The sequence below is a fragment of the Morone saxatilis genome, unplaced genomic scaffold (genome assembly GCF_004916995.1).
Source record: "Morone saxatilis isolate NCDOM2014 unplaced genomic scaffold, NCSU_SB_2.0 Contig3, whole genome shotgun sequence".
NCBI classification, from domain to species: Eukaryota; Metazoa; Chordata; class Actinopteri; family Moronidae; genus Morone; species Morone saxatilis.
This window is the reverse complement of record NW_023339873.1, coordinates 3,828,160-3,840,612: the sequence shown is the minus strand read 5'-3', so window position 1 is coordinate 3,840,612 and position 12,453 is coordinate 3,828,160. Positions and strand designations below refer to the sequence as shown.

The 12,453-nt window shown below is 41.0% G+C and overlaps 1 protein-coding gene across 5 annotated transcripts in view; it reads right to left on the bottom strand.

Annotated features, from left to right (window-relative positions):
- klc1a (kinesin light chain 1a) overlaps window positions 1-12,453 on the bottom strand; it is a gene marked incomplete at its 5' end in the record, with an annotated part of 36,693 nt that overhangs the window by 19,541 nt on the left and 4,699 nt on the right. For all 5 annotated transcript variants that reach the window (XM_035674526.1, XM_035674528.1, XM_035674527.1 and 2 more), the window contains 3 exon segments: window positions 3,976-4,077; window positions 7,577-7,664; window positions 8,586-8,814. In XM_035674526.1, the coding sequence (XP_035530419.1) occupies window positions 3,976-4,077; window positions 7,577-7,664; window positions 8,586-8,814 (419 nt within the window).

Below are 12,453 nucleotides of genomic sequence, written 5' to 3'. Positions count from 1 at the left end.
GGACGATCTCTTTCTGTAGCACGAAGCAGTTTCTCTCAACTGCAAAAAATCTAAATTTTGTGTGTAAAACTGGTATTTGCTAGTAACTGGTCAGTAATTATTTCTCCTTCATTCTCTGAATTCTCAGCACAACCTTCAGGTTCGAATGTGTAACCCAGTTTTAATCTTTATGTCTAGTTTTGTAATTTTGGATTTTCTGGAAGACAAAATGTTTCATCTCTTGCCAGGTTGTGTTGACCTTTACACTGCTGGCTACAGTTTGTAATGTTGAACTCTAGCCTCTAAAATTAGAATACATTTTTTTCCCAATATACACGTAACGCATGTTATTTCAGGCCCATAAATCAGGGCCACCATATTGGGAATAAAATCTGTAACTGGTGTTACAGATACACACTAACATACAGAGGTGTCTCCTAGGTTTAGACCGATGCCAGATCGGTTATTGACCTGCTTGATTAAATAAAAGCAGAGTACAGTGGACAAACAAATCAGTGCAGCCACAAACAGCATGTATCAGAGAATATTATCGCGTGTGCACAGAGCAAAAAGAAGCACGAATCTTTAAAAGTGGATGTGTTTGCATTAATGTGGCTATGAGAGCGGTGTAAGCTCTTCTTGTGTGCTGAGAAGGCTTAAAGCCATTAGAAGTGAGTGCAGCAAGCGTGAAAGAGATGCAGAAGGATCATTAGAGACTAGGTGGGTAGACCTAGAAAACTGCAGAGAGGGTTTCTTCTGAGTCGTACTGACCAGTAAAGAGAGGGAGATCAGAGAGAATGGAAAATACAGAACAGAGAGGGAAAGAAGAGAAGACAGGCTGACTTTGGAAAGTTAATCGCTAGGAAGGAAATAGAGACTCAAAGTGGATAAGGATGAAGGAAAAAAAGGGGATAAAGTCAGAGAAAGCTAGTACTCTGGCTGCTCATTGAGAAAGCACTTTATTAAAAACACTGGATGTGAATAGTTGGAGGACGGAGGAGAAACTGAGGAAGAAAAGCACTGGGTGAAAAGTTAAAGAGAGAAAAGGCAAAGCAAGTAGTTTGTTTGTCCTTTGGGGGATTTCTGGCTTTAGATTATTGCAATAAAAGTCTGTAGGTGGTCTGGGATCAAACCCCTCCTGAGCGTTACAGGATCATCTTCCTCCCTGCTGGAGACCGACAGCCTCTCGGTGTCTTGTGATTTACAGGACGGCGCAGAGCTATCCGAGCGGTGCCACCTACAGTATTCACTCGGCCCCGGCCTCCCACGCCTCCTCCTCCGCAGCACAACACATCTGACAGCTTTCCTGTAAACATCGTTAGCTGGAAAAGGATTGCCATAAGCCACACGCACAGGCAAAGACTGTGGGTCGCGGAGGAATTGATCGTGTTTATTGATGGATGCCGAGCCTCCAAATACCAAAAGTGCTGCACTGGTTTCTGGGAAGCTTTTAGAAACACTATCTTCATCTAAAATAAAGCTGAAGAGCTTCTACTTACACGGCTGAATACACATTTTACCCAAATATTTACTGAATATGGGAATTTTGTGAGAAATTCAGGAATTTGTTTTAATCTATCCGAGACAGACGGACATATTTGAACAAAGACGCAGCTAGCAGCAGGTAGTGCTTCAGTTTGTTGCTCAAGGACATTTGGGCAGAAAATAAAGCTTGTTGTTGTTTTAGGACAGTCGGGTTTTCTGCTCCATTAAGCACCGACTTGATTAAATGCCTGTTTACTGCTTTGAGAGAAACTTTAAAGCACTGCTCAAAAGGACAACAGCTGAAGTCTTTGAGACATCCCAGTGGAGCTGTCGGTTTTCATTACTTTGTTTCATTTAAAGGATGAAAAGGCGCTATTATTTAATCTTCCCTTCACTGGCTTCAATTTTAGTCTGACTTTTAAGTAGGGCTGCACAATTAATCGTAATATTATCACAATACGGCCGAGTTCAGGTATGCACAGTCACAATGTCTGCTAATGTTTTAATAGAAAGTAAAAATAAAAAAAAAATAAAACAGCTGAATAATGAAGTACTGTGGTTCTGCAGAGCTGCCCTGGTCTTCAAATCTTGTTCTCCAGATTTAAGAAAACATGTTTGTTTGCTACACATTTCACATCATCTTGATTTTAATCTTTTCTTTTTAAGTTAAAATTCAGTTGATGATGCACAAAAGTAAGGCATCGAGCTACATGGCTGTGTTTCTAACTCATTACAGGTCCTCTGATCAGGCTCTGTTGGATACTCTGATGAACAAGAGTGACAGAGCTTTTGCTTTAGCCACCATCATGATATTAGACTAGAACATTTTTTATAGGGTTTATCAGTTCAGTTCATGAGTACTTTTTAACTGTTTTATTTATATTTATTGTCGGTGACTTTGTACTTCAGTAATCTCCTGCTTGGTTCCATTTGTCCTGGTCTTGTGAAGCACTTTGTAACGGTAGTTTAGAAAGGTGCTATATACATAAAGTTATTATTATAATGAAAGAAACAAACCCAATGAGCATTGGTCCGTGTCGCAATACTGTGGCACTCAGCCCAAAGCACATTGGTTCCTACTGAGGACATAAATCCTTACGAACAGGTCAATAATTTAATTTTTTTAAAAGGCTCAGTAATAATTCCTGCAGTCAGACATCGAGCACACGTGCGATTGATTCAAAACAAGCCACCAAATCACTAGAGATATCCTTTAATAGAGCGTTTAGCAGCACTATAGTTTGAAACATTTGGCAACTAATATGGCAACAAAGGTCCGTACTTAAAGCTACTTTATTTAATCACTCAAATCAGCACAGAATCATCTTGTATGAAGACAAAAAACTCCTCTCAATATAAACTGAATAGTCAAAAACTTCTATACCAGTTTAAAGCCTCACCTCCCATTGTCCCTGGTGCAGACCAAACTCACTTACAAACTGAGCTTTCCTGAACTTCTATAAAAAAGGAAAAACCACTCTGCAGCGACCCGCCTGTGCAGTAAAAACTGCAGCTTAAGTGACGGCATTATCATTCGAGTTTAAGCAGCACCAAAAAAAAAAAAAGAAAATGAAATCGCTCAGCTTAACCAAAGCTGACGCTTCATTCTCAGAGGAGTTGAGAAGAAGGAGGTTTTGTTCACAGACAAGAGCTGAGACACACACACACACAGAATAGTGTCTTCCGTACTTTCAGGACTGCTGAGCAGCACCTTTGTAAGCACCGAACTAGAGGTCAGACACATAATGACGTCGTCCCTGCGTATACATGCAGTCCCACGATAACATCTTTAAACAGTACAAAGCGAAGTGAACAGGAGGAGGAAGAATGAGTCAACTAATGTGACGATTTAGAAAGTAAGAACATGAGTTCAGAAACGCAGTATTTACTCTTTCTGGTGCGTTTAGTCCGACACAATACAAATTAAGAAATGAAAAACATTTTAGCAGCAGTGACTGTGTGTTTTTAAGTTGTGTGACTGGGGATGAGAGTGATTCTACTAAAGAGTTTGGAGAGCGGTGTCTTTATTTTTTTTCTTTACAAAACCAAAAACACAAGAAAAAGTCGAAGAAATTGATTAAACCGAGTGCTTTCCTGCTCTAATGCGAGCTGCAACCGGACTGAAATGGACAGCTAAACAAGCCGTAGCAACAGTAACTAAAGGAGGCAGGACTTCAACTGTTAATTAGGGTTCCTAAATATTTCACCTAATGTTAGTATTTCGTCTGGTGGAAGGTGTTTGTCCTTTATTCTCCTGCCTTTAAATCCAGTGACTTATAGGAACCATCTTGAGTAAAATCCTCAGTTTAGAGTTTGACTTTCTAAGTAGGACACAGAGTTTGACTGAAACTTTAGTTTGAAAGTGAAAGTTTTAAGTCTGGTGAAGAAGACAAAAGGTCATCAGTTGCTGTGGAGTACAAGTAGAAACAGCTTAGTGTTGCTGCTCTCCTATTATTTGTCGAACTACTCCTGAATCTGTTCTGTCACGGTGTTTGATGACCTTTGACCCACCTTTTCTCTGATCTCCAGCGCTCTCTTGCACAGAGGCTCTGCTTCCTTGTACTTTCCTCTCTTCCCATACAGGACAGCCAGGTTATTGAGGGTGGCAGCGACCTGACAGAGACACAAAGACATGAATTATTTCAAAATATATGACGAGTCTCAATCACCTTCACCCATGTGCAACCGCAAGACTCCACCACAGCAGCACAGTGCCATTGATCTGGTGAGAGGGCAATTAATGAGGAGGCAGAAGGCGTGCGGAAACAGGAAGTGATTCTGGTGGGTTTGTAATTTGATCCCGATCAGTTGGATGATGAATCTCCAACACGTGCACTCAGGAGGAAGGAGACTACAGAGGTGCCTGGAGGTCACCTCTGATCTCTGATTCAGACAGCGTCTGGTGGCCATGTGGACAGAGTGGGAGGAAAGGAGGGAGAGTAGAGGGGTGAGGTGGCTGGAGGAGGGGTGTTCATTCAGAGAGGGGAGCAGTGATAGAAAGGAGGGAGTCTAAGGAATACAATTACAAAAGTCTTTTTCCAGAACTTTATTGTTTGATTTGATTTTCTGTTCGGTAGGATTTATGTGGATCCTCACTTTCCCTTCATAGTCTATAAGAAAACACTCTAAAAGAGGAAGATTGTTCTTTACAGCCTCAAATATAAAAATATCAGAGACAATAACGATCTCGCTGTTTCATGAGCCCAAGACATACGGCCACAGATCAGCTCATAGTCGATGGTTGATCTTCAGCCTGAGGTGCAAAAACACTTCACTATTTCTCAACCAGAAATCTACAGTCCCCTAATTGTCCCTGATTTTTGGGATAAATATTTATATGTAGATATAAATAAAGATATAAATAAATGTGTCCATCAAAATCCACACCAATCACTCATATCAAAATTATCATTATCCAATTTCAAAAGGCATTTCCTGTGCCTTAGCTTCACGGTCAAACAAGCCTGGTTCTGAGGCCACATCTGGTTTGTACCGGCTACTTATTGTGAGCAGCACGTCATCAGCAGCAGCCTCGGCCCTCCGGCAGAGTCACGCTGTACCTGTTCAGCCAGTAAAAGGACTGCTGTGAATGTTAACAGCCCGAGATGCAATCAGTATATCTGAGGACATGTTTGGTCACAGTTCTGCATGTAAAGCCTGAGTAATTAAAGGTCTCGTTAACAGGATTATACTGAAGTATTATCTGTTCTGTTCATTAGTACTCATAAATAACTGAGAGAGAGAGTGAACTACTTAATGCTTGAAAGGGCTGATCCAGATCAGACAGGCCGTTCCTTCAAGTCGCCCTCCTCCAGGTTTCCCTGTCATTCACCAGAGACCCCCCTTGGAGACTCAAGAGCCGGATACCTCAAAGTGCTCTTCGATGCGTGGGCAGAAACCACAATCAGAGGCTTCTGGTCTCTGAACCTGTTGGTCTCTTGGGGCAGAGCTTCGACACAGCGGCAATCAGCTGGGGGCTCTTAACTGTTTCCAAACGTCCTCTCTTCTTTAGCCTGTCCACCCAAATCACCTGGAACCTTTAGTCCAAGGAACAACTTTCCAAAGGACTAAAAGGTTCCTAAACCCAGCAGAGATGAACACAAATCAGTCCGATGTTTTGCCCACGACTATACAACAACTTTACCGCCGGTTCATCTGTCGCTGGCCCTCTTCTGTAGCTCCATGTTTACATGTCTGGTAAACTTTTGTAAAATACTACCCCACCCCTGGAGGAGGAACTCTTTGAGGGGTAAAACAATGTCCTTAAACTTAATTTAGACCCTGGTCCCTGCGGTGGAAACACACCGAGTTCCTCCAAAGGTTTCTAGCACCCGAGGAAAGTTTCTGCAGCGGAAATGCGCCTTAAGATAAGTTTACGGGTGCGTCCAACCACTCCACCTTTCACACTAGCTTCAGCTCCTTCCCAACCAGAGAGGTGACAAAGCACAATCCACAAGAGCCGGTTTTCATGTCCAGGAGTCACAATACCAAAGCCCAGCCTTCACCTGCCACCCAACTGGCAACGCTCCAGACCACCCAATCAGCTATTCTGTGGAGACGATGAACGTGTGTTGGAACACGCATAACCAGCGATGTAGAAAGTCCAGCAAGTTCAAACCTGAATTCAAGAATTTCAGATAATGTTTCTCAATGAATAGCGGGCTCTCATGAATTTGGAACCAGTTCAAATTTAGGATCGTTTCTCATTCCCGAACATTTAAGACGTAGAGAAGAGAAAAGCAAGTGGAAAAGATCGAGAGATTAAGGAAAACAGGAAGAAGAGATCAAAAGGCAAAGAGTTGGATTTAAAGTGACAAATATGGTGAGGAAGGAAAACAAATCTGGATCATCAGTGTCAGATAACTTATTGGATATATACTGTTGCCAAAAACTCTGATTTTCTGATGACAAATCACTGAAAACAATCACTTCCTTGTGTAAAAGAAGGATCAGGGCCTGGTGGCAGGATGAGAGGAGGGAGGAGTGGGGAGGGCTAACCTCAGTTTCACAAAGTGGAGAGTGATGGAGGTCCAGACAGTGGAGACAGAGGCCTGCTGGGGTTAACACAGTTAGTGGACCTGACAAACAGAGGTTAATGGGTTCGAGCACAGGCCCCATTTATTAAATCTACTGTGATCGTCCTCGGCCACAGAAACAATCTTGGATAAATACATTAGAGGTGTTTAGAGAGAGAGAAGTGTCCTTTAAATATAAAACAGCAGGAGGACTGCACACAGAGACTTTACAGTGTCATGTTCGACCGTCTTCCACTGATAAAAGCTTTAAAACTTTATGTCGGCAGTTCAGAAGTTGTTGTTTCGTTCTTAAATTTAATAGGATGTTAAATCATATTCAAAAATGTTGAAATGAAACTTCCTTTGGCGCCTTTAGTACCTTAAAATTATTACATAGATCCTCTTTGTAAGAACTTGATTAATGTAGACTAATGCCTTAATCAACCATATTTTCAGACTGTAAACCAGTTAAAGTCTGTTATTTAGAAAGGCTTAAGGGGTTTTTCAATCTTGATTAAAAGATTACACTTTTATAAAACACTTTTTTCTAGGAGTAAATTGCATCTAAGAGACCAATAAACTCACTGAGCTCTTTAATAATGATAAATGTCCCAAAACTGTAATTCAAACACTACTTTGCCTGCACTGTTATTATGGCTGTCTGTGTTGTTATATGTGTAACAGCAAGGGGAGCATGGCAAAAAAAACATTTTAATGAATTTTATTGATCCCTGAGGGGGAAACTGGGACAGTAGCCAAAAACAGGTGTAGAGCAAAGAGTAAAGGGCAACAACTGTGAGAGAAATACAAAATAAAATGATGGTGGCTCAGTCTAACAACGTAAAGAACTCTTATTTTCTTTTTCCATTAACTGAACTAACTCAGGTTGTGTGTTTATTACACTACAGCCAGGGATCCTAGCTAAAATATTGTGTTTCTTGTCTCAAATCAAATGTATTTATGGGCATTAATGTGAGTCTTTATACTCGTTTGACTGTACCTGGACTGGACTAATAGATGTTGCTTGTATAATATATGTTGTTTGTATATCTGGAGTTTATTATTAAAGTATTTCTGATTCTGAAAGAAGTACTCACAGCTGGATGGTCCCTGCCCAGAGTCTTCTCCCTGATGGCCAGAGCATCATTCAGCAGGTTGGCTGCCTCCTTATATTTGTTCTGATCCCTGACAGACAGACGCAAACAGAGTCAGACAGAAACACACAGACTCAGACGGACAGAATAAAACAAAGGAAAGAAACATAAACTATGCTAACGATTCCCACCAACAGCTCATTATTTTCAGGTGACACGGTCCGCAGAGCTTTGCAGCAGTTCCCACAGTCAATGCAACAGTCCGCTGACAGCAAGTCGACCCAGTCTCTCTCTCATTCCTTCAGAGCAACCAAACCAAAACACTGCACCCACTATTCAATGGATTAAGATTTGTGGAGGTAAAAAACATTGGAGCCCTTGTAAAAAAGGTCTCCAGCTCCTGTGTGTCCTTCTTTTGTTCGTTTCTTCTTGAGCTGGGAAATTAACGCTTCCCGAGTTCTATTACTGTACTGTAAATCTTTGGCTGTGTCTCCTATGTTTGCTGTGCTCCACTTCTGACGTAGAAAGGCATTCGAGTATCATTTGGAGGTCCTGTCACACAATGCTTTCTGGGTTGTTAGGTAAAATCTCAAGGGATGTGCCTCGTTGTTGTGAGGGTGAATAAAACACAACACGCCACAGCCATTATCACGTCTTTCTCTCTCTGAAAAAGAGAGATTGTAGGATCTAAATATATTAAAAAGCAGTCACTAAGAAGCTTCATTCTGAAATCCTGGGAGGGCTTGTAAAATAGTCCGCGGCCGGGACTTTAAGGATTTACAAGCTACTGAAGACTTTTGTTTTTCTGGTGCTTCCAGTGTGATGTAAGAAACAGGAGTGTTTGCAGCAAAGTGAATATTAGTCCTAACGCTGACTGCAGTTGTACATGTTTAATATGATATCTAACGTCATGGAAACATTATTTGATATATGCACCATACTGCACATTAAACATCTATTACATAGGCCACTTTGGGCCCTACTTTAGGACCCACTATTATAATAGACCAACCTGTAAACAAGTGCTAGGATATTGAGCATGGTGGCCACGTCTGGGTGGTCATGTCCAGAAGTCTTCTCCAGGTCTTCCAGGGCCTGTTTGCAGAGGGGCACAGCCACCTCGTACCTGCCCTGGGAGGCGTACTGGATCACCAGGTTGTGGAGGGTCCTCAGGCGGGCCGGGATCTCATATCCTCCCTGCTGGGCAGCAGCTGCTGCGGCACTGGCGTGAGTCGGCTGGACTGGAGACACGTGGAGGAAAGAGAAAGTGGGAAAATATTACACATCAGGACACGCACATCTCTGCTTCTGATTATTTCATTAACTTTAAACTGCATTTGGGAAATTACTGAGAAGGGAAAGAACATTTGAGCCATCTAGAATTTATTTCTTATTCTCTGAAACTGAATTGTTCCAAAGGATAAGAAATAACAGAGTCAGTATTATGTTACAACTGGTGAGTACGGATCAATAATAGTTTTGGTAATACAATAAGCCGCAGTACTGCATTGTATTAGGCCAACAACTAACAATCATTGTCAATATCAACTGCTGATTATTTTTTCCAATAACAAATAAATAATAGATTGTTTTTGAAAAATAACCAGGATGAGAACTTTAACAGGCTTATTTTCCGACTATCTGCCCCCAAAAATATAAAAACTATACAATTTTCTAATTTTCAAATCCTCATGACTTCAAAATAAGTCAAAATAGTTGTTACCAATTAACTGTTTCTGCTCCACTATAACTAGCTTTTTAATAAGAATGTGATGCATTCTCTAATTATAGCTTAATTTAGTAGTTTTTCTATGAAATGATCTTGAAAAGATGCTAAACACGCCTCCATACTGTTTTAAATAAAGCAGGTTATATATTTGGACTTTGTGTTTGAATATGAGTCAACTCAGTCTTTGTTTCAGATGTCACCGGCTCTCTGCAGCTAAAACCACAACAAACAAACACTGTGAGAAACAAACCTACAAACAAGATTATTCATAAACAATGTCCTCATTCTGCTACGACGCTCAGCAAATGTGTTGTGTGCCACGTTTAAATGGAGTCAGGGGGACATGAGTGTGTGTGTGTGACTGTGTGTGTGTGTCTGTGTGTGTCTGTGTGAGACTGTGTGTGTGTGACTGTGTGTGTGTGTGTGTCTGTGTGTGTGTGTGTCTGTCTGTGTGTGTGTCTGTGTCTGTGTCTGTCTGTGTGTGTGTGTGTCTGTGTGTGTTGGCAAACCCCCCATCACCGTCTCCCCCACAGTTGCTTTGCAGCTCTGGTTAACAGCGAGGAAGCCTGTTCTGGGAGTTCTGGTCGTTCAACATGCCTTTGCCACACCCCTGTGGTCCATTCAGTGTGCAGCCACAGCAAACACACACACACACACACACACACACACTCACAGACTATAATGATTTCTTGCTGCATGTGCCTTCTGCTGGATGAAATACACCGGGGGGTCAAGACACCAGGAAGAGCACAAAGTGAGTCTACAGAAAACACGTCACCGTGAGCTGAGAGCAAAGTGGGGACAGAGATGAACAGGTACACATGTGTTTCTTCATGAGTCATATGAAGTTCAAACACAACACAAGTTCACCACTTATCAACATTTACTACCTTCTGGTTACATATTACAATGTACAGTGCATTAGCACACAATCCCTGTTAAACACATGTTCTTTAGTGCTATATTATGAGACTGTCACTTATTAACATATATGCTATTGTAATTATGGTTCAAAACCATGACAGTAGACGTTAACAAATTATGTGAATGCAATATTGATGATGTGTGATGCAGTGTTTCAATATTTGGCCCAAATAATTAAATAGTAAAAGAGTAGGGCAGGGTACTTTTTTTTATCAATACTGATACCAGATTCTTGTTTTTGATACTAATTTGATAAAATTAATTTTAACAAAAGCAAATTACATAACAAATTACGGTATAATTACTTAATTGAAAGAAGGGATATTAGACTAGGCTATATAAAAATATAAATACGCGTAAAAAGGAACATTAATAACAAACAGTAATGGCAGTGGCCTTTGTAACTAAGTGAATGACTGTTTGTGGTAAATAGTGGCAGAGTGAGACCTCTTACTCTCTGTAGAGCAGCTCACCCGGTGTATTGCTCTCCGTTTACCGTCGGTCTGTAAGCAACACCGCGTTTACCGTCAGAAACGCTCTCCGCCTCCGCTGCAGGTCGTCCATCCCCGCGGTGGCGAGGAGCGGATCAACTCAGCTGCACCGGGTCGTTTAACGAGCAGCGCCCAGCTCTGTGCAGATAAACAGCTCGCTTAAATAAACGAGTCTCTCTGTGCGTAAACGTACTGTTTTTTATACGACGTGTAACGTTAGACAGCCTGCTGCGTGCTTACTGCTGCACTGGCGATAAAGAGATTTACCCCTTGTGTAACTAAATCTGGTACAGAGTGACAAGGCATTTTTCGATTTACGATAATATCGAAGCAATTCCTCAAAAGTATTGAAGTTCAGTACCAAGAGAAGATTTTAGGAGATGAGGAAAGTTTCCACTGATTTTCACCTGCGATGTACCAGATTTTTTTTTTCTCAGCTAAAATATCTATAATATGTGATTTTCGAGACAAAGCAGTGCCGCTCTTTTTTTCCTGTAATTTAATCTTTCAATTATTAATAATTTGGTTTAATAGCATTACTGTGCATCAACGCTTTTTTTGGTTGGTAAATTTAAATCCACCCATGGATCCTCTAAAGTGAATATAATCAATATTTTAATATAAATTATGGATCACATAGCTATATGAAAGGGGTCACTCATAGTGGTGAACCCACTCAGAATTAACATACATTCAGCTCTGCGGAGCATTTAAGGACCTTTTAGCTCATTGTTTTGGTTTTTCTGGCAGGCAGCTGTTTTCACCTAAAAAGCTCTAAAAGAAAACAGTGTACATTGTTTGTCCAGACTGACAAAATTAGCGATTATTGAACATAGTGGAGCATTTAGCAACTAAAGATCCATAAATTTCCTTCAGGAGTGGGTGGAGACCAAAAATAGAGTTAAAAAAAGTGAATAAAGAATTCTGCTTCAAAGCAGGGCTGGCCAAAGAAGGGCCTGCGGGTGAAAGCTGGTTCAATTTGGCCCACCAGATGTTTCTAGTAAAAGAAAATAAAAAATATTAAATATAGAATATAAATCATTGTTTATGCTGTTTTAGTTTTTGTGAGGTAAACATATAGGATCCCTAATTAATTATTTTTCATAACCTGAGCACGACAGGCCTTGTACAATGTTGAACCTTAACAATACAGTAGATATTACATTAGGTTTATACATTTTGGTACTTCTGCTTTAAATTGGCCCTATTTTTGTTTTGTAGAAAAAAGCCATGCAGTAACTACAGTATTATGGTGAGTCTTGACATAACTTTCATCGTGGAATGAACTTACCAAAACTAAAACACTTCATGCTATTGTTTTCCATGCAGGTTTGTGATTGCAGCCTTAGATATTTGCAGAGGTGCAGCTTCAGCTAAAGTTAGCTCAAACTCCAGTGGAAACAAACACACCTACGCAGCAGAAGTGCAGCAGCAGAGGACAACATCCTTCAACCAGCAGACCCAGATTCAACTATATCCATGTCAGCCAGAATCCACCACGCTGAAGTGTCCTTGAGCAAGATACTGAATCCCTACCAGCTCTGCCACCGCCGTAACTGACCCTGCAGTCTGATCTGCCAGCAGCTGAGAAAAGGTGAATTTCTCAATGGGGATCAAATATCACATTATTATTACAGTATGCTACTTACAAGCCATCTACATCTTCTTCCTTCAATCCCACACCACTGAAAGTCATATCTCAGTATCACTAGAGCAGGATGTGTGTGTGTGTGTGT